We start from the raw sequence: 22,609 nt of genomic DNA on the forward strand, positions 1-22,609 counted from the left end.
GTTTGCACCGTTGTTCGAGGATCTTCTGTATATGTTTATCACGTTTTACCATTGCATCCCATTCACATTCCCAAATTTCTATTAAATTATAACCTAATTTTTTCAAATAGTTGCGGCAGTGCACTGTTTGTTCGTATCTCTTTTCAAAAGTGTTGTACGCACCATTTTCTTTGCATAAAATGCTATTTCTATTATCTTTATAACAGCTTTTACAGGAATGCCAGTAACATCCCATGAACTGGTATATAGTGTTTGTTTTAGCGTCAAAACCATCGACTTTATATCTGCCAAACCGTTCCTCCAACGCATTATTCGAAGTAACAATAGATCTCTTTGTTACATGTTCCATATACTTCAACCATTTTAATGCTTTAATACTCTGTTGTTGAGTAAGTTGGAACCCGTTTGGAGGAATAACTGGAATTGTGTTTTCAATCAGGTGATGACACCGGTACGTCAACATTGCTAGACTAGCGATCGTCGTGCTGGAAATAAAACATTGAATACCATTTGTTTTCTCTTCAATCATGGAGGTAAATTTAATTACTGCCTCCGCCAATATACGCACATCGTTTCGGCAGTACTCCATCAATTCTTTCTGAAAATCAAAAATATCACCATTCCGTACTCGCTCTTCATGCCACAGCATAAGTTCTGCCCGGTCTGCCGTACTACGTGAGTCCGGGTCATAATAATGCAATGCCGGCCATTCTCCAACATAATTTTGATGTTCCTCTGTATTAAAGAGGTATGGAAAATCTCCTTTTTTCAATTCCACATTCAATCCTAAGGTTTTCGGTAATTTGGATAATTTTACACCAAGATAAAGAAAAGTGTCCCGAAAATAAAAACGATTACTAATACTAATTTGAAATATCTTTTGGCCGTGCATAAGAACATGTGGGGTTATTTTTTGTTTTTCAATAAGTGTGCGAACACAAAATAGGCCATCATATCGCGAATTATTGTGAGCAAGTGCCACAATGATCTGATACTCTGGCCTTTCCATAAGCACATGTTCAATAAACGCCTCCATGGTTGTAAAAGAAAACATACGGTTCCCGGATATTTTATCTCCGCACTTGAAACACAAACTATCTACTCCTGTATTTATGCAGTGGAAACATACATTCAAACAACAACATAAATTTACGGCATGCTCCTTTTCACCTTTCTCATTTGGTGCTAATAGCATGGTTTCCACATCAAATATAATATACAAAAACCGTTCAGTGCGTTTTAGTTTACACTTTTGAACGAAACATCGATGGCCAACAGTTACGTGCACTTTACAAAGACTACAATAGTAGTCGCCGCATACATGAGCTGATTTTCTTTTTCTCACATCGTAAATTACACCACATGCGTTACACAATTTCACGTAATCACATGTGGATTTCTTTACTTTATTTAGTGTTAAATGGTTATTAAAGCAAGTGCCTTCAGCAAAGTTTCTATTACATTGTGTACAATGTACCAATTTCGCGTTAGTTTCTTTACTATGAGAATGTTCACAGTACGAACATCTCATCAGACACTGATGAGTCGTACCTGATGCATTATATCCTTCCAAGCACGAAAAGCAAAAACTTGTCTTACCCATAAACGAAGTAATATTCTTAATGGGTTGAAAGTGGCCCACAGTATCCCCTCTCTGATACAAAATAAATATCTTTTTTTCTGCATTTATTCCTGGGTAGCGTACCACAGGTGTTCTGGAATTTTCCGGTAATTCATATACTACAATTTGATAATTCTTTTTCACTAAATAATTTTGAAAAGCAACTACATCTTCCAAATCAAATCCCTGTTTCCGTTCAACGTACATTTTCGCATCATTACACAATTTTTGTGCTTTATTTTGCCAAGTTTTGCGTGTAGGCAAGGTCATAACATATAGTGCATCCTTACTCTGTTCATGTTTCGTAATCCAATATACTATGGATTTTGGCAGACAAAGAAAATCACTAGCTTTTGTGGCCACCACATGATCCTTGAAAAACATACTCATTTCTGCATACTTTCTTACCGCTGCGCGTTTAGGTATACCCTGTCCGTGTAATCCATCAACGATGTCAAACCGGAATTCTAATTGATTTCCTAAAAGAAATGATTCATTGCTATTTAATACGTTTTCCACCGTTCTAAGAACCACATCGGTATTCAAATTTTGACGTTTTCGCCATGGAACAAACACTTCTTTATTCAGGAGATCTCGGTCGGAATTTATTCTTAAACCGACAAAATCGTGGGGACGTGTATCCCTCAGAACGGTAGAAAGCGCATAATCCATCATGGACGTAATATAATCCATGGGATTTGTAATTATATGTTGTACAGTTGGTTTTACAATAATTTCCACCCCTTTCATATTGAAACGCGGGTACTCTCTCACATGTCTCCCCACAATTTCAAACATATTACACTCTATTTCATTTCCTCCATACCCTCGCAATGGAGGGTGCTGAGAAGTTGTGGGTCGCATATCTTCTGAATAATGTGCATTATTCAGACGATCAACACGCGCATTTTCTTCCTCAATTTCTTGCAATTTTTGCCACAACATCTCTGTAAAGTCAGTTTCGGAATTTTGAATTTCTACTGGTTCATCCAAATTAATTTCATTTAATAGTGCCCAATCAATATGTAATGAGTCATCATCATCATCATCATTATGTTCTGATTGAACATTTTCACGATTTCCCGTAAATGAAAAGAACGCGGATACACTTTTGTCACTCACTCGCTCTAACTGCCCCTTCTCAGAGGCCATATAATTTAAATATGACATAAATGCCGCATCATACAGTCGATCTTCACGGAAAAATCCGTGGTCAAAAAGCTCTATAATGTCCGCTGCTGAGCGAACATTATTCAGTATAATATATTGATTATTTTTATAATATAGGTACAAAAGCGATAGTAAATCACTTACAATTTCAGACGATCCAATATACCCTGCTGCTTGCAGGTCCACTACTTGTTGCCACGTATGTAAAACACGTTCAGCACTATCCAAGCCTCTCAGTCTTCCCTGGAAAATGGTTTCATCAATCACGTTAAATTCCTCGAAGTAAAACTCCATTTTTTTTCTGTAAAATACAAGACAAAAAAAGTGCAATCAATATATGTATACAATGACTAAAAAACCTGAAAACAAACAAAATTTTGAAAATAATAATAATAATAATAATAATAATAATAATAATAATAATAATAATAATAATAATACTTACCGAATAATAGTTTATCTCTGTTTAAGTGATAATCCAATTGAAATCCACGTCTTTCGTGCTCTCCGCTTTTTTCACGATTCTATCACTTATTTGCTTCAGCACCTAAAACAGAAAAGAAAAAAAAATGCAATTAGTTACCGTATTACGACTTTTCAAATTACAAAATATAATATTCAACGTAACACTAACGCTCAACCATATTGGCTTTGCATGTAAAAGAGCCACGGTTCCATTCCTGGGGCGCATTCTGTTAACTACCTATCCAATATAAGATTGTAAAATATACCATTTATAACTGAAAAAAGTCTACAGTGCAAGCAAGCGTACGGTTCTCCACGTGGGATAGCCCTGGTTCGAGTTCCGGCAGTATCATGGCTCCCTACTCAATAAAACTTCCCATATACTTTCTAAATACCAGTTATATCTTACACAATTCATAGCTACATATAAGTAACAATATCTGCTAAGCAAAATGTTTATCGTACGGCTTTTCACGTGGACAAGCCCTGGTTCGATTCCCGGGAGCGCATTCTGTTGACTTCGTGTTATATCTTACACAATTCATAGCTATGTATAAGTAATAAGTTCACACTGCAAGCATACAATTTAGCGTACGGTTCTCCAAATGGGAGAATACTCATTCGATTCCCGGTGCAATCATTAATGCTGCTTCCCTACATATTACATTATACTATATCTTAGTCACGTTATAATTCCATAAAAGTACACCGAGTCATATCATTTTTTCAATACCGGAAAATCCGCAATCAATTCCCGATAAAACCAAACAGTTCCGTCCCCTTATACTCCAAACAATTACAATATGTCCCTTTCCCATATAAAAATGAACAAGTATAATACAAGAAAACTACAACGTTATTACTTACCAATCTTCCAATCTCTCCTAGTAGTAAAATATCTTCTTCGCAAAGTTAACACTTGATGTTCTTGGTGCCCTCTTCTTTCTAAATGTACACATCATGCAAATGCATCAGTATTTATATGCCCTTAAATCTTTCCAGAAGGTTCGAGTGTGTTCTTTCCCCTATTCCAACAATAATAAGCTTAGAAAAAAAGATCTGGAAGCTTCTAATGCTTTCTTTCACTCATACCAACAATCCAAATTTCTAGAAAATTCTCCAGCAGCAGCTGTCGCGTTACATGTGCTGAATATTAATGAATTACCTTGTTCTACGTGTGTGATCTGCATATTTTATTTCCGAAAAGGTCTTTTCTGTATTCTGCTTGTCCCATTAACATTTCTTTTAACCGGAAACCAATTTATTATATGTCATGTTACCTCCGGATGCACCTGCATACATTATGTGTCATTAGTATGCGGGGAAAAAGGGTGTATCCATTTTTTAAACGTGCATTAGGAAGTGCTAAAATGTCAAAATTATCGACACTCATGAATATTCATGATTGTCGATAACTGTATACGAATCTACTGGCATAACCGTAGGACGTAAAACTCAAAAATTTCATTTTTTAACAGTCATATTGTTTATTTGTTTAAGTTAGCCTCTCATTTCGGTACCGAGGCGGTATGAGACGTGGACGTACATTTTAAAGTGAAATCTAAATCATAGTAATATGTTCAATTTTTCTTGAACACTCTAGCTATCTACTGAAAATAAAAAGAATTTGACCAGTTGCAAACATTGCAAGTACGAACTTAAAAACTTTATTTTTCTTATTAACTTCTACAGGCTTTATACCAATTGTTCTATGTACAGTACTTTATTATTATATCCATTAAACAATTCTTGTAACATAACTATCCATTTATAATTTTCTTTAGTACTAAATTTTTTTCCACATATTTTATGTTAAAACGTCCTACGATATGTTATTTTACGAAGACACATGCTCAAAATAGAGGGTTCAAAATTGAAAAAATCGCATAACATAATCTCTTTATGACTTACGGTTCCCGAGATATTTCTTCTTAAATCTCCCGAAATCAAAACTTTTTGGGCTAATATCTGGGAAACGGTCGCCAGTTGGCCGGTGGCCACCGATATTTATTTAATACCAAAATTTCATCATCTTCTTTGGTATTGATCAATACCAATATCATCTCTGTATGACTTACAGTTCCCGAGATATAGCTCCTTAAATCTCTTGTAATCGGAACTTTTTTTTTTGTCAATATCTCGGAAACGGTAAGAGTGACGCGAAAAATTCTATCACTTCTTTCAGATAGTTTTTTAATGGTCTATCCAATGGAGGGCTCAAAATTGAAATATTCACAAATAACAGACACACACACACACATAGACATAGATAATTCAATAACAAACTTTTTAAGTTAGTTGAAAACGCGGTTTCGTTTAATAGTTATTATGTGGACCAGTCGTTTCTCCTTAATATCCTAACACATTGACTCCACTAACGAACCCGGATGTGATAATTGTTCTATTTGTCTTCGAGAAAAGAATTCACTTCTCTTCACAAGTTATCGTGAAGGGTAATTGATGTAGCATACTAACAATGCAATATTAGAAGTCCCACTTGTGTGATCTTAATAAGAAATCACTATGCAAGTTCCAAAGCTCCTTTAGCCTAGTCGGCATAAGCGTGGGACGTAAAACTCAAGTTTCAAAGCTATAAGCTATGGCACATATTCTTTATTGGAATCACGCTAGTTACAAGATTATAATGTTATTAGTCACACCACTAGGCCTCATAAGATTGTAATATTATTAGGATCACGCTAATAGAGATTATAAGATGTAATGTTATTAGAATCAAGCTAGTAGATCTCAGTACATACGTCCATTACTCTACAACGGATAACTCTTCAACGAAAGCAAACTTTTGAATTTGAATTTTGTTTTCTTTAGCTAGAGTAATTATCCCGGCCGAATTCATTAATGTAGTCAACCCATTAATACCTTTCTAGATAACTGTGACTTTAATGGTAGCTATCAATTATTCCGTTTAAAATCTATAACATTCTCTAGCTTCTATGAAGAGGCCGCGGTGGCTCAGTGGTAGAGCGTTCACCTCTGGTGCTTGGGGTCCCGGGTTCGATCCCAGCCCCCGCCAAGTGAACTTTGTGGTGGACAAACACCGTGTGCGTGGGTTTTCTCGGGGTTCTCCCGTTTCCTCCCACTTTCTTCATTCCACCGTTTCATTCATTTCTCATAATCACCGTCTCCTTTAGCCTAACCGGCATAACCGTGGAACGTAAAACTCAAAGATTTCATTTCATTTTTCTAGCTTCTATGCAACCTGCACAGTAGCAAAGAAATGTTGGTTGCCTACAATAAAATGATATATAGCTTTTCTTACTGCAATTATCTCAGCCGAGTTCATTAATGGATTTATTCTTTTAATATCTTTATGGGTTACGGTGACTTTAATGGCACCTATCCATAGCGCGTTTAAAATATATAATATTCCCTAGCTTCTATGCAACCTGCACAGTAGCAAAGGAATGTTGGTTGCCTACAATAAAATGATATATAGCTTTTCTTACAGCAATTATCTCGGCTGAGTTTAATAATGGAATCAATCCATTAACAGCTCCACGGGTAACAGTGACTTTAATGGTAGATATTCATATCCCGTTTAAAATCTATAACATTCCCAAGCTTCTATGCAACGTGCACGGTAGCAAAGAAATGTTGGTTGCCTATAATAAAAGGATATGTAGCTTTGGTTATTGCAATTATCTTGGACGAGTTCATTAATGGAGTCAATTCGTTAACATCTTAAGGGTAACGGTGACTTTAACTGGCTATCCATATCACATAGTACAAGCACGTGCTGATTGCTGACATTAAAACTTGAGGCTTGAGAGAGACATCATGTATAGTCGAGACGTTCTATTGGTCCCCAACCGGCTTCCTTTGTACTCAAGCAGAAAATTTACCCTAACCACCCTCATAAACAACACTCCAAATAAGCCATAAACGGCACGTGTTCGGTGTCGAAGTAATACGTTGTTGCCATCGTTAAACTTTTATTATCGATGGATACATTATATAATAATAATAATAATAATAATAATAATAATAATAATAATAATAATAATAATAATAATAAAACACAACAATCATTAAAGGAATTCAGTATAATAGTAAGGACAGTGGCGGTCAAGGACGGATTTCCGGGAGCGGCAAAGAAAGATTGTATTGTTTCTCATCAGGCACTGCCTTGCGGGGGGGGGCAGGGGCGAACTACTTAACATGTTTGGTTCGTACAAGCGTTATCGTTATGGAAGTTACATAATATTAACAATATGCTATATTTAAGAGTAATATAAGCACATATCATGAAACTAATGATTTATTTCTTTTTTCTCTTCATTACAACATATCCAAAGTGAATTCAAATTAAATGAAATATTTCAGTTTAACGCCCCAGAATTATGCCCTTCAAGCTAAAGGAGACGGAAGGAGGAGGATGCAATGAAAACAAAAGTAACGAAAAAAACTAGATAAATCTGTCTTTCTGCGAAGACTACTGAAGAATCATAAGCAAGAGGGTGAAAATTGCAACATCGCTTTCTTTTTCAGCAGGTCAACTGGCAGGCCACCCTCAACTGGAAGGACATGTTGAATTATCCCTCCCATGTAACAAAGAAACACGCGGTTTCCTTCAATTGTGTTCCGCTTCCTTTGTAGCCGCGTGGGGACGGTTCGAGCGATTTTACTATACTTGAGGCTTGAGAGAGTATATAATACTGACAGCTTCAATCATGGTCGTAAACTCATTCATAAATCTAAGCTTCTTGTATCCTCTTTACATTCTTTACCAGAGTTTATTTTACTCTGTATATTTTGCTCAGCAAATTTCAAGCAGCTTCAATGATCATTAACAAATTTCAAGTAATTTGGTAGATCAGTGGAAAAGCTGCCATATCGTTTGAGACCATAAACACAATTTTTGGAATAGTTCAGTTCATTAACACCCAATGTAGTCTAACGAAATTACTTAACTCCAGTGGCGTACGCAGAATTTTATCAAGAGGGTGCGAGATCGAGTACTGAATTTTTTATATATATTATTTCATGACAGACGTGACTTTTGAAATGAAATTTTAGAGTTTTACATCCCATTGTTATGCTAGCTAGGCTAAAGAAGACGGTGATGATGTGAAATGAGTGAAACAGTAGAATGAGTAAAGTGGAAGGAAACGGGGGAAGGCCAAGACAACCCAAGAGCACGGTGTTTGTCCACCACAAAGTTCACTTAGTGTGAGCTGGGATCGAACCAGAGACCCCACGCACCAGAGGTGAATGTTCTACCACTAAGAAACTGTGCCTCCTAAAACGTGACTTTTGTATATATATATATATATATATATATATATATATATATATATATATATATATATATATATATATATATATATATATATATATCCTTATATCCTTTTGTATATACATTCTTATATAGTAAATATTTATGTTCCGAAATTTCCCCTTGCATACGCCACAGATTGACTTATCCAATGTATTAACGCGAACTAATGTAAAGCTTATCATTTATTATTTTTTGTCCTACCATTAATTGATCGTTGATAAATTTGCAGGAAACTCGTCAGACTGGTTTTGTCAGTATCATGTGTTGATATACATCAAATTAAATGTTTTAAATCCTAATTTCCTTCCTTTTGCATTAAATTTTTCTTGACGCGTGTTGATTGTTGCATAACAGAAACATAAATAACATCTGAATTTAACGTTGATTAATCTACATTTTTTTTTTTTCGTAAGTGGAAGGTATAACACAAATTCACATAGCTTCTTAAACATGCCAATACATGTTTTTAGATTGCAAATGCTATATTTTTTTTGTATTGATTATTGCCAATGCAAAATAGAAAGTAGTTTGTTAGTGAGAGGTATAGACACAAAAAAGAGACTTAATTCTAAGCTCTCATATGAGTTCAAGGCAATCCGTTGGAAGTTAGCGTTTATTATAGATTAATACAGTTTAGAGTAACTTTTCTTTCTCTTATTTTCACTTACTATAATTAGATCTTCTCAGTATACAATTTAGAAGACTGAAAACTGCAATATTTTATTTCTCTCTCTCTCTCTCTCTTTCTCTCTCTCTGACACAATCTCAGCAACTCATAACTTGCTGAAGATTTTCGTTCGGGAATTCCTCTCTGTACATAGAGCATACGCATGAATTTGACACACAAGCAAAATCAATTTTCTTCTTCGAAGGGTAAGAAGAAGAAAAGATGTCATTTTCCAAAGGAAGAGCAGGTAGAGGTCTGCACGGGCGTGAATTTTTAGGTCGGGCCCGTCCTGGTTCGTGAATTTACAATGTGAGGCCCGACCCGAGTCCGAAATATGTTTTAATATTTAGGCCCGAGCTAGTGTGATAATCAAACGAGCCCGAAATAAGTCCGAATTATAGAAACTTAATAATTAACGCAAAATTCTATTTTTATTTACAGCAATTAGAGGTTTAATTTTGCAGTTGTGCTTTAAGGTTGGTTTAAAGGGACAAGTTTTCTCAATAGATGTCACTATAGTCTTCGTCTCTCTCTCATGTATTTTTTACCTTTCATGAAAACTTACAATTTCTCTTACAAATTTCAACCTAGAGACTTCAAATTTTTAGAAAAGGAACTTCATAACCTATCGAAGGCAACAATCCGTGCCGATCTTTTATTTAGAATTTTCTTCATTGTTGAAACAGCTATATTGTTAAAGGTGTCGATATCCATTTCAACAAATAAGCAATTTTAACAATGAAGAAAATTCTAAATAAAAATCGGCACAGATTGTTGCCTTCGATAGGTTATAAAGTTCCTTCTCTAAAAATTTGAAATCTCTAGATTGAAATTTGTAAGAGAAATCGTGAATTTTCGTGAAAGGTAAAAAATACATGAGACTTGAGAAAGATATGAAGACTGTAGTGACATCTATCGGCAAACTTGTCCCTTTAAAACAACCTTAAAAGTTCTCCAGAAAGAAAGGTACAATATATACTGTTGTACAGTTTATTTACGAAGTTAGGCCCGAAAAGGACCGAGAAATATGGTTGTATATTTAAAAATTCACGCCCCGAAGTGATACATGCTTTGTAGGCCCGAGCCCGTGCCGACCTCTAACCGTAAGATAAGGCCAGTCTCTTGCATATCTTTTGGTAAGAAATTGACTCCGTAAGAGAGCTAGAACGGTGGTGTCATTCAGGGAGGGCAGGGGGTTAATTGCCCCTGAATATGAGAAACTTGATTTAAAAAAACTGTATACTAATTTCACTGATTAAAAAAAAACGGTACCGTATCTTTTATGGCAGTGGACAATCTTTCCTCCTCCCCTTCTCGCAAAACCTGAAATGATGCTACTGAGCTAACTTAGACCAACTGAAGAATTAGATTAGGTGACCCCTAATGCTTTTTAATTAACAAATGTTGGTTTATTTGTAAAAAAAAAATGAAATCTTTGAGTTTAGCGTCCAACGATTATGTCCTTTAGGCTAAGGGTTACGATGGTTAAAGCAAGTGAATGATGGATGAAAAAGTGGGAGGAAATATGAATGAAAAAGTGGGAGGAAACGAGAATACCCCGAGAAGACTCACGGACACGATGTTTTCCACCACAAACTTACTTGGCCGGGGATCGAACCAAGGACCCTACGCATAAGAGGTAAGCGCTCTACCACTGAGTCACCATGCACTCTTTTTATTTTATAATTCCACTATATATACCTAGGTACATACTGTATATACACCCAGGCCGGTAGCCAGCCCAAAAATTTAGGAGGGGCCCGACTGAAGTTAGGGGGTCCCCGATCTAACCATATTATAGTTCATTTGCAAGCCTACCGTGAAAATTTTAGGGGGGGCAGCAAAAATTTTGGGGGGCCCGGCCCCCCTAGACTTTCCTGGATACGGGCCTGTATACACCGATAAAAACACATGATTTCCTTGTGGCTATACGTTTGATATGGTTAGCGTATGCCGCATGGCACGGAAGATTCAATGGAAGCTCACGTGGTAAATATCTCATCGATGCTGAAAGGGACATAAAACTCTAATCTCACTTAAAGGGCCGCAGTGGCTCAGTGGTAGAGCGTTCAGTTCTGGTGCATGGAGTTCTGGGTTCTATCCCAGCCCGCGCCAAGTGAGCTTTGTGGTGGAGAGACACCATGTTCATAGGTTTTCTCGGGGTCCTCCCATTTTATTCATTCCACCATCTCCTTCATTTCTCATCATCACCGTCTCCTTTAGCCTAGCCGGTATAAGCGTGGGACGTAAAACTCAAAGATTTCAATTCATTTTTTCCAATCCCACGTAAGACCACCGTTAGCAGTAATTCATCTGTGGAATTAGTGCATATAAATGCGTAATACACAAAGATGCTCATAGATTTTTTTCGATGAAGGGGGACCGACACAGAAGCGCAGTCGGATGCCTACTAGACACAAGAGTTGTTTACAAAATGAAATGAAATTTCTTGTTTTGCGCCCCACGATTATGCTCTTTTGGGTTAAAGGGGACAAGTGATTAATAAACTGAAAATAAATGATTATGAAAAATTTGGTAGAATCAGAATATGGAAAAAACAGGGGTTCCCACGGACACTATACTATTGAACAAAAACCCACTTGGCCTGAGAACGAACCAGGGACTCCTCACATCAGAAGTTACGACTTTACCACAGAGCCACCGTCCCTCCCAAGATGATGAAATGAAATGAAATCTTCCAGTTTCACGCCCCACGATTATGCCGTGTAAGCTAAAGTTTGCATTTTGGGACTCAGCAGTGTTTTCAATTTGCAAAATACACAAGTAAGAATGATAACACAGCGTTTCTAACTTAAGTACTACCCAACAATACTTTTAACTACTTCAACACTCAGAATTCCCACTCAATTCCCACTTGAAACACAGAACACTCAATTCACATTTGAATATTCAGAACTTCTAGGCACGGCTGAACCTTTCCAATGAGTGTTGGTACGGAAGAGTGTAGAATTAGCATTGACCATTTATATTTTGAATTATAATTACGGGACACCTGGGTCATGTTTGCTTAAAAACGGGACATTTAGGCGTCCCGTTTGAGAATAAAAAACGGGACAACGGTTAAAAATAAGGGGCTGTACCGGCTAAAACGGGACGTCTGGTCACCTTGATTTACAGTGTACAGTGAAGACATTGAATTATAATGGCCAATATAATTGGAAAGTGGCATAACTATATTTACATTGCCCTCAGCCCTGGATCAACTTTGACATTGACGTCCCTTAACGTTTATCTAAGTCATGAATGTACTGTTCAATCAGCACTCGCCTCTACGACAAAGAGTTTATTGCCTGACCATATGATGTGGAGTTGATAGCAGTAATGTCAGGGGTTACTTGGATCACATTTTTTATCCGTTTTAAACAAGTTCACATCTCGCTTCTCAGTAAACCTGCGAACAATATTTGAAACTGTCTCGTCTTGAAAAAGTGTTGTCGTGAAACTGTCTCGGAAAATATATCTGTTTTTATCAGAAGACCTGTGTCTCGTGGAAACCGTATTTCTCACAGGTTGCTTGGTCCGGTGACTCGACTAGACCCAGTGATTCAAACGTACCCGGTGACCCAGACAGACTCAGTGATTTGATCAGACTCGATGACCCAAAAGAACCCAGTGAATCAAAAAGACTCGCTGACATAGACAGACTCAGTGATTCGAACAGACCCAGTGGCCTAGAGACAGGCTCAGTAATTCAAACATACCCGCGACCCAGACAAATCCGGTGATTAAAACAGACGCATGACTTTGGTCCTAAAAAGACATTCCTTTTTATATGGAGGGGCTTAGTGTCTCAGTGGTAGATGGCTTACCGCTAGTGCGTGGGATCCCAGGTTCAATCCCCGTTCAAGTAAGTTTGTGGTGGATTTCCTCGGGATTCTCCCATTCTCTCCCACTTTATTCATGCCACCATTTCATTCATTTTTCATCATCACTGTCTCCTTTAGCCCACACAACACAATCGTGGGGCGTAAAAGTGAAAGATTTCTTTTCATTTAATTTCTATGACAATTATCATTGGAACCAGAAATGATTAATTCCTTCTACTCCCGGGTTGATAAGAAGGTTAACAGAATAAACAGAAATTATAGTTTGGACGCTGAATTCATTCCAAGAAAACAGCTTTTCACTATCTCGTACAGTTTTGCTCTATGAAGATCAATATTGAAACCGGAAGTAATGGTAGTAAATTTCTACCACTTCCGGTTTTAGCAGAGAGGTATGGGTGAAGATATATTTTCTTGAAATGAAGAATCGATTCCAAGAAAAACCATTTGTCGGCATCTGTTTTCGTTCTTGTTGTATGGCGATCAATGTTGAAACCGGAAGTGGTTACTTTGTACTACTTCCGGTTTGAATAGAGGGTTAATGGATGAGAGAGAACATATTCTTGGGATCATGGGCGTCTCTGGCGGGGGGACGAGGGGGACGCGTCCCCCCAAATATTTTGAAGTACAAAATATTCAATATTTTATTCTAATTTACTTTATTTACTAACGACAGAATAACATAAATAATAAAATTATATTTATTAGGTGTATAATATTCAGGCTATCAAACGATTAGGCTATAAGAGTTATTGATATACCTCAGGGGGTCCGTAAATCGAATTGAAGACAATAAACAGGCTGGACTAGATAGTACCATTTAAATCACTTCCTTTGACGCTCCTCCCTCCCCCCCAAATTATTACGTGCCAGAGACGCCAGTGCTTGGGATGCTGAATCGATTTCAAGAAACTATTCCTCGATATCTTTTTCCGTTTCTGTCCTGATAATTGTTGACAGACAGACGGATGTAGCTACTCTATACGACTTCTGACATTTACGCATAGCACAATTAGGAAGTTTAACAATATACTAGCTTTACCCTTAATCAGGGGCGGCTTTAAGATTTTAATTTCGGGTAGGCCCTCTTCCTCGCTTGTGGATACATATCCACATTTGATTGATTAATGACAGTAGGAAATTACTTTTACAATAGTGGTTGATGCTATTTGTTAAATAATTATCTACCATTAATATAAATAGTGTAAAGTATATTTACTCTTTACTGTATCTTTTAGCGTTTATATATTTTTCAAAATTTTTGGGTAGACCCGTGATACCCGCTAAAGCCGCCTTAATATTCCTTTTACTTCTATAATGTTTCAATATCGCGCAGGAATAGGGTAGTGATTACACACAATGAATCACTAGTAAAGCGATCGCCTCTAGTGTAACTTGGTGTGAGCGGTCCCGGGTTCAATTCCGCGTTGGGGTTACTCGGTCGGAAAAGTGTAGGTGTTTTCAGGCCAGCTACCCTGAGTGGAATTTCCTCATTCACATAAGGAAAATGCCGGGATGGTACTAACAAATAGGTCCCAGGCCGCTTCCTTCCTTCGCCAATCTTTTTCTTTCTTCCCTTTCCTTGGAAAATGTGATCGCCAAAGGACATCATCTCTCATACGTGACGGGCTAACATGGCAGTAGATGTCGAAAATCCAGAAATCTTATTCCTAATGAATCACCTCTGGTGAAAAGAGTTACTTCCTGGTTCGATTTCAGGACATGTAAATCTGTGGTGGGCAACATCATGCGTTTCTACGGTGTTCTCCCCTTTCTTCCCACAGTGTCATTCATCAATTTTTGTGTATTCATGCACTTTCAATAATTATCCGTCTCTTTCATCAGCAATCGTTTATAGCCAAATTGATCTTGAGCAGTGGCGCCCGAAGAAAAATGTTTAGGGGGCCATGTTTGCTATATTACATCTGTCATTTCTGGTATTTAATATACGTGGTTTGCCATATTAGTATACATTTTCGAGAGTCAGGGAGGGCGAGCCCCCTGCCCTCTTCGAGTGTCCATGATCTTGAGGTGTTCGGTTCCAGGTAGTATAACTTATCATGTATCATGTCCTCGACGTTTATACGGTCGTGTTTCTTTCTAGATGAAAATGAGGAAACAATGAAGAATAGCAAAAATATTTAAAAATACTAAAGAACGCAAATAACTGAAAACTATTCAGTGAATCAATTACTTACACATATAAAGTAGATAAAATTCTTGTTTTACAATGGATAGTCCCTGGGTTCGTAAGCGGCCATCCTGATTGAAGTTCTTGCTGAGTTTCACAAGTGAATGGCAAGATGGTACTTTTAAATAGAAATTTTTGTCGACTTCCTTCCACACCTTCTCCTGTTGTATTTTTTTCTTTAAAGTAATTCTAGCGTTAATTTACATTGCAGGCTGTATGTGCAAATTTGTGAAATAAACGAAGTCTTCATGTTGTTACGAAGGCACTTGTAAAATTTTGCGCCCTCTCAAGCCCGGCGCCTGGGACAAACTGCTCCAATTTGCTCCAAGGTATATCGACCCTGAAAACCGCAGAATCAGTAAGAGCTAAAGCAGTGTTTTTCAACCTAATTTCTATCATGACCCACCATTTTATCACATTCTTTTGCCAGCCACCCCTTATAATTTCTGATTTGTAATAAGCTTGTGTGGGATTTTTAATATACCTATTGAGAAGATATCAAGATATCCATCTATTCCTATAATAGTTGAATCCATTTCTTGTATATAGTGCATACAGTAACTTCCCTAAAAGCGAATGGATTAAAACTAAGTTTGGTCAGTTCATTCATATTACAAATATCGAATATGATCTTTCATACTGATTCAAAATGAATGTCGTTGGCCGGAGTGGTTTTTATTCCATGGTAAGCATTAAGACAAAGACAAGAAATCGCTTATCAGTTGAAAATGACTTGACAATGTGCGTCCCGAAGATTGAACCGGACATTGCTGCACTAGTGAAGTAACATCATGTTCGGGTATCTCATTAACTTTCAATATTAATTTTATTTCAATATACAGATTTTGTTGCATTTGTATTTTTCTGGTATTTCAATATGCAGTTCTCATTAGTTTCTCATTATCGTACCTCTTTCATTTAAATTGATTTTTAAACAACTCTGTATCTGTTGAAAGTGTTTAGTAGACCTATTTTTTTGTTGTTCTTTACAGTATGTATGAAAACAAAAATATGCTTATCAGAACAAAATTCAAAATAGTATTTAAAAATATCTTCCGGCCAAGGGCGCCGATTTCTCTATAAATTTGGGGGGCCCATTCAGATGCAGACGGCTGAGGATTTTAAGACAAATTGCATGCCAATATTGTATATTCACAAATACAATGAGGGGGTCCCACATGAGCTTTTGGGGGGGGCAGGATTGGTGCCCTTGATTACGGCATTAGATTATATTTATCTCTTTCCCGGGTTCGATCCCAGCCCCCGCCAAGTGAACTTTGTGGTGGACAAACACCGTGTGCGTGGGTTTTCTCGGGGTTCTCCCGTTTCCTTCCACTTTCTTCATTTCACCATTTCATTCATTACTCATCATCACCGTCTCCTTTAGCCTAACCGGCATAAGCGTGGGACGTAAAACTCAAAGATTTCATTTTCTATTTATCTCTCTTCGCAACCCCCGGGGTTAAGAAACCTTGAGCTTATTTGATTACAATATTCGCGCCCATGGCAATGTAGCATTAGCTTCTAATTTGTCTTGTTTATAATGAGTACGCAGTGAACCACTAAACGTCCCTACTGCATTACATGATGAGGTATTTAGAGAAAGGAAGATTTTTTTTTTTTTTAATATATGCTATTTTCCGTAAAGGCTAGGTTTTGGTCTAAAGAGGACCTTCAAATCAAAGCGCATTGGATACGTTTATTCAAGGCTGATTGACCTGACCGACCGATCACCTTCCTTTTTCTTTCGTTTTATTCGCCTCACTAATTACTTGTAACTGTGAAGTAAGTAGCTATAAGTACGGATTTTCCCCTACCATAGGAACTCCCCTGTAATCGCTTTCGTCATGCTCAAATTCTTCTTCAAGAACTTTTTTTTTTTTTTTTCCCTCGAGCCTCCAAAGTAAAGCATTTTAGTTGTTGTAGTTGTAGTACCGCGCTCAATCACAGAGTGGCGTTGCGATAGCGGGTAGCAGAAAGCTTAAAGAAGAGAACGCGAACCGTGATAACAGTCCGTGTATGGGCCAGTTCTGTGCGGAAAGGAACTGATCTATCTTTGTAGTCAGAGCAAAGTGAACGCGGGGACATCACAAAATGAACAACGGTATCATTAACAACGGAGCTGAGTTGAACAACCATCATGGAGGTGGGCCTCTGAAGAAAAGGTGCGAAGTTCCTGCCAGATTAAGGAAAATATCTTGGTCTGACAGTGTTGATGAAAGTGAACTGGATGTTCCCGGGACTCCTCGCACCCCGCGGACCAGTACAACTCCAGGTAAATTAGGCATCGTCAGTTTTATCTACTGTTTATTTTGTTCTTTTTTTTGTTATCTTCCCCTTAATGTCTTTCCTTGTATGTCAAATGTTTACTTTTGGGTAGCAATACCTGTTGCGCTTCGTACGAATCAATTTCGTAGTGCCATATAACTTCTATTATTAGTATTAGTATTTGTCTCTATTTAACTAAGTAAAAAGAAAGATACCTAGTTTAAAGTTTACATTATTTAAATTTGAAGTATTCTTAAATTAGTCAATGGAGCAAAGATACGCGCTGAAATTTTCTGTATGTTCTAGGTTTTCATTACAATATTCCAGAAACAAGAGAGAGATTAAAATTCAGCATTCCTTAGAAAATTACAGTGGAAAAGCTGTTTTTTGGTAAATCATTCAGTCAGTGCCGTTTTTAGAGGGGTAGCTATCAGGCTCAAGCCCCTACTCCCGAAATAAATTTATTTTATGCAAAACTTCATTAAAAATTGTCGCAACCAAAAGGAAAAAAAATATAAGTACGTATTCACGTGTAGTGCATAGCCCCTTCCGAAATAAAATCCCAATACACCACTGCATTCAGTAAAAAAAAAATACTACAAACTTACAATAGACACATATATTGAAAATATCTTAGATTCTTACCAGTGGCGTATTTACGATTTTGTTTCGGGAGGGGCTTTGCTAACTTTCGGGGGGGGGGGCTTTGCCTGGAAATGTAAAAATTCTGCAAGATATTTCATTTACTTTACTATACTAAGTGAGATTTCGGGGGTGGCTTAAGCCCGGAAGCCACCCCCCTAAATACGGCACTGATTCTTACGTAATCAATGGCGGCCCTTGAAAGAGTTGAAGGAAACTTTAATTGTTGCGAGCTAAGGGAAAGAGAGCAATAGCGTATGCAGGAATTTATTTTGGGAGGTATCCAAACTCAATATGAGGGTATTTTTTTTATTAAAATTCCTAAAATTGCCCCTAAAATTAGGCTAAATTTACACTAAAGTAGAAATTTCGGGGAGGGTCCTGACACCCAGGACCCACCCCCTGCGTACATCCCTGAAAGAGAGTTTACCTAATGCAATAATTCCTATGGCTTTCTGAAACTACTGTGGAGTTATTGTAGAAAGCTATGAAGCTTTCTTCCAGTGTCGTTATTTTGGAGAGGGCTGAAGGGCAAATTCCCCCGTAGTTTGAGAAATAAATATTTTAATCAATTGTATACGAATATACTAATAATTAAAAAAAAAAAAAAAAAAAGCTCTTATGTTGTCCGCCCTTCCCTCCCCCCGAAGCAAAATCTAAATTGGCACTACTGCTTGTTTCCCTTGGTTTATAGCGAAAGAAAGTGAAATCAAATTTTTACAGATTTGTAACTTCCCTCGAGAGTAGCCACTGAACATCATTAGACTAATATTTTACATAATTGTTCTTCAAACTTTGAGAGAAATTTATTAAAAATCTCTCAAGAGTTTCCCAAAAGATCTAAATTTGAAATAAACAGGCCTTGTTTATAGTAAAATTCATTGAAGTATTGCTGCTTCTGAGGACTTCTTAGGACCTTACTCGTGCTTGTGGAGCAAGTTCGCCAATTTGGGGGGAAAGGTGGGGCGCTTGCCCCTCCCCTAGAGGAAATTGTACTTCAGAATTTCACTTCGAAAACCCAACACACTTTTTACATTAATTACAGCAAAATTTGAACCTATGTTTGAAACGTCGCTTATACTTTCCCCCCTTGCAAACCACAACATGGGCGCCCTTGTTGTGCAGTGTTGTACTTCGTAGTTTCAAGATAAGTCTCGAATATTATCGAACGAATTGTAACGCCGTAAAGTTTGGTCCGAGATGGACTTTTTTAGGTCGTCCTTAGATGGACCATCTTAGCTAGTTTACTATAATCATTATTATTGTTGTTGAAAAGTCTGTGTTTAGTTTTGTCGAAAGAGGGGAAAGCGAGCACTAGGCTCTATAGTCCATAACCAAAATGTTCAAAAATAAATAAATAAATATTTTATTTTGAATGTAGAAAAACAAATTGAAGTTGCAAGTTACGATTCGAAATTAAATTTTTTATATCCCACAAGCTGAAGGAGACGGAAAATTAAAATGAATGATTACAAAAAAATTGGTGGAATGAATCTCGAGAAACTGAAACTGAAAAGTCTCGAGAAAACGTATAGACAGGACGCTGCCCGCCACAAAAGAGGAAAGTTACGTTGCGTAGTATTGTAACAGTTATGTTCCATAAACTTGCCCTCAGACCAAGAGCTGTAACATTGGTCATATTTAAAATTAGTCGAACAATGAATGTTTGCACTATCACTTGAATATCTGGTATTTATATATTTATAAGTTAGCTATCAGGGATATACGCAAGAGGTGAGTCCGGGCCACCCGAAATCCCAACTTTTCTATAAATTTACTGTAATTTTAGGGGTGATTTTACAAACTTTAAAGTAAGTTATCCTCATGTAGAGTTTGAACCCACCGAAATAAATTCCTGCATACGTCTGATTGCTACTATAATCCAAACATGACTAGATAATAGTAGAGTTGGAAATAGACCTCAACATACCGTCACAGTCAAATGCGAAGAGCAAAAGCTAGAAATAATTCGTTGTCAGCTAACTGTTTTATGTAGGGCTCAATGCAATTTTAACTTTTCAAATACCTCACTATTGAGAGAGAGAAATAGTTTATTTATTGGTACGTTCCGGTAAAGATAATAAAAATCCCTTACATCAAATAAAATGCCTTAAGTTCTACATTTCAAAATTTCTTCCTATCGGAGAGCCGGTATGACCATCTACGGAGTACTGTATGAAAAAGCTCTGTCACTTGGTATCTTCCGTGAACTACAGTGCACCGGGTGTCCAGAAATAGCCCAGATAAAGTATCCTGGTATAGATCATACTAAAGAGACGGCACAGCTCTCTGTGGACTCTCAAAAAGAAAAAAGGGGGTGAGTCTTGTGAGGTAGTGACGGGTCGAGTTTCATTGTTTTCATTTATGGCCCTGAGTATTTCTGGCTTTGAAGTTTGGGTTTTACTGTCCAATAAACGCAGCCTTATTTTCGATTTTGGTATTCTGCAAGTACTACCCTCTAAAATTGTATTACAGTATTCATTTGTATAAATTTTTAAGCTTGTGAAATGTTTAAATTTTCGAAGAATTCTGATACGTAGCGTGATAGATTTTTAATGCTTCAGTTTTATTGTCCTTTCAGGCTAGTTTATAATTCTAATTTTGTTCATTTTCCACGATTATGCCCTTTAGGCTAAAAGAAATTGATGATAAATGATTGAAAGAATGTGGAATGAAAATGTGAGACGAAATTAGAATACCGAAAAAACTCACATTATCCACCACTTTCAAATGACCTGGAATAGCACCAGGGATCGAGGTGAGCGTTCTATTACTAACTCAATCGTCTGCCTTTTCAGGCATGATTGTTATTACGTTGGGTTCGTTCGTAGAAATTTAGTGGAGTTTAAATTTCTTAGTTCATTTAAAACTCTTTGGTCAATGACAAGTTCGTTACTGAATTCTATGTCTGTCATTTGTGAATGTTTCAATTTTGAGCCCTCCATCTGATAGAACATAAAAAAACTATCTCAAAGAAGTAATGGAATTTTTCACTTCACTCTTACCGTTCCCGAGATATTGGCCAAAAGAGTGCCGATCTCTGGAGATTTAAGGAGCCATATCTCGGGAACCGTAAGTCAGAGAAATCATATTGGTGTCGATCAATTCCTAAGAGGATAGTGAATATTTAGGTACCAAATAATAACCAGTGGCCACTGGCTAACTGACCATTGTTCCCCAGATATTGACCACAAAAGCTCTGATTTCGGAAGATTTAAGAAGCCATATCTCGGGAATCGTAAGTCAGACACATGATATTTTGCGAATTTTTCAATCTTGAGCATGCGTCTTCGTAAAATAAATAAATAAATAAATAAATAAATAAATAAATAAATCATAAAAGTTTCAACAGAGCTCTTAAATAAAACGTATGAAAATTAGTAGTCAAGGAATTTATAAATAGATAGATATATTATAAGAATTGTTTAATGAGTATAATAAAGTACATAGGACATTGGTATAAAGCTTGAAGTTAACAGGAATTATTTTTAAGTTCGTTCTGGCAATGCTCTTGGAGCAGTCTTAACTGGTTGTTTCTACAGCCATTACTGAGTAAATTTTAGTATTTGGCCTCGAAATCCGGTAGTGAAGAGTTCATTAAAAAAAAAAAAATCTTTAAATGCGGTATTCTCTAATGGAATATATTGTGATTATATAGATTTAGAATATTTAAGTGTATTCCCTTTTTAATGTAGATAATTGGTTCATGACTAATATTTTGGATAAATACGCTCTAATTTTCGTCAAAACCGTATATCTTAATTTTTAATGTAGTTTTAATTTTGTTACTAAAGATTTTGATTTTAAAATATAATCCTTAGCTATTTTCATCATTCATGAAATGCTGACCTCATCTCATTTCCACTTGGAATCGCAAGAGCTTAACGCAATTTAGTTTTTTTTTTTTCTTTCTTTCTTGGAACTGCTGGATCTTACTTTCAAGTATTATACCATTGCATAGTACAGTGAAATGGCGTTATATACTTAAGTATTACTGGCATTGACATTGAATTCTTCTCATTCCACCTAACGACGTGTGGAAATGATGAAATGAATGGTACAACTTACGTAAAGAATATGTGAGGCTTCTTACCTGCTGGAATTGGTCTGCCAGACATTTGTGTGTGTTTATATCAGAGATTAATTACCGGCAACACATGTGAATACGTATGTTGTATTAAGATTCACTTCTGCAGCGATAAGGTCTACATAGGTCCAAAGCACGTGCTGCATTATATATATATATATATATATATATATATATATATATATATATATATATATATATATATAGCTACTTCTACATTTTGCAAGCTTTCTCAAGAAAGTCTTGGATGTTCATATTATTTTCTATTGTTTGTGATGGCCAGGGCCGTGCCGTGGGGGGGGGGCGAGCGAGGAGACGGCCCCGGGCGCCGAAATTAGGGAGGTTCAAAATTCG

At 36.9% G+C, this 22,609-nt stretch overlaps 1 protein-coding gene across 2 annotated transcripts in view; it reads left to right on the forward strand.

Annotated features, from left to right (window-relative positions):
* The window catches only part of Pu (GTP cyclohydrolase punch), a 162,357-nt gene that overhangs the window by 17,177 nt on the left and 122,571 nt on the right, over positions 1–22,609 (forward strand). Inside the window, exon 1 of one of the 2 annotated variants that reach the window (XM_081726033.1) lies at positions 17,203–17,533. The exons of the other annotated variant lie outside the window; for it this stretch is intronic. Coding sequence (XP_081582159.1) covers positions 17,353–17,533 — 181 coding nt within the window. The 5' untranslated portion in view covers positions 17,203–17,352. Of the gene's footprint in view, positions 1–17,202; positions 17,534–22,609 lie in introns of those variants that run through there. 2 annotated transcript variants of the gene reach the window in all.

Source organism: Thermobia domestica, chromosome 9 (assembly GCF_964235325.1).
Source record: "Thermobia domestica chromosome 9, izTheDome1.hap1.1, whole genome shotgun sequence".
Taxonomy (NCBI): Eukaryota; Metazoa; Arthropoda; class Insecta; order Zygentoma; family Lepismatidae; genus Thermobia; species Thermobia domestica.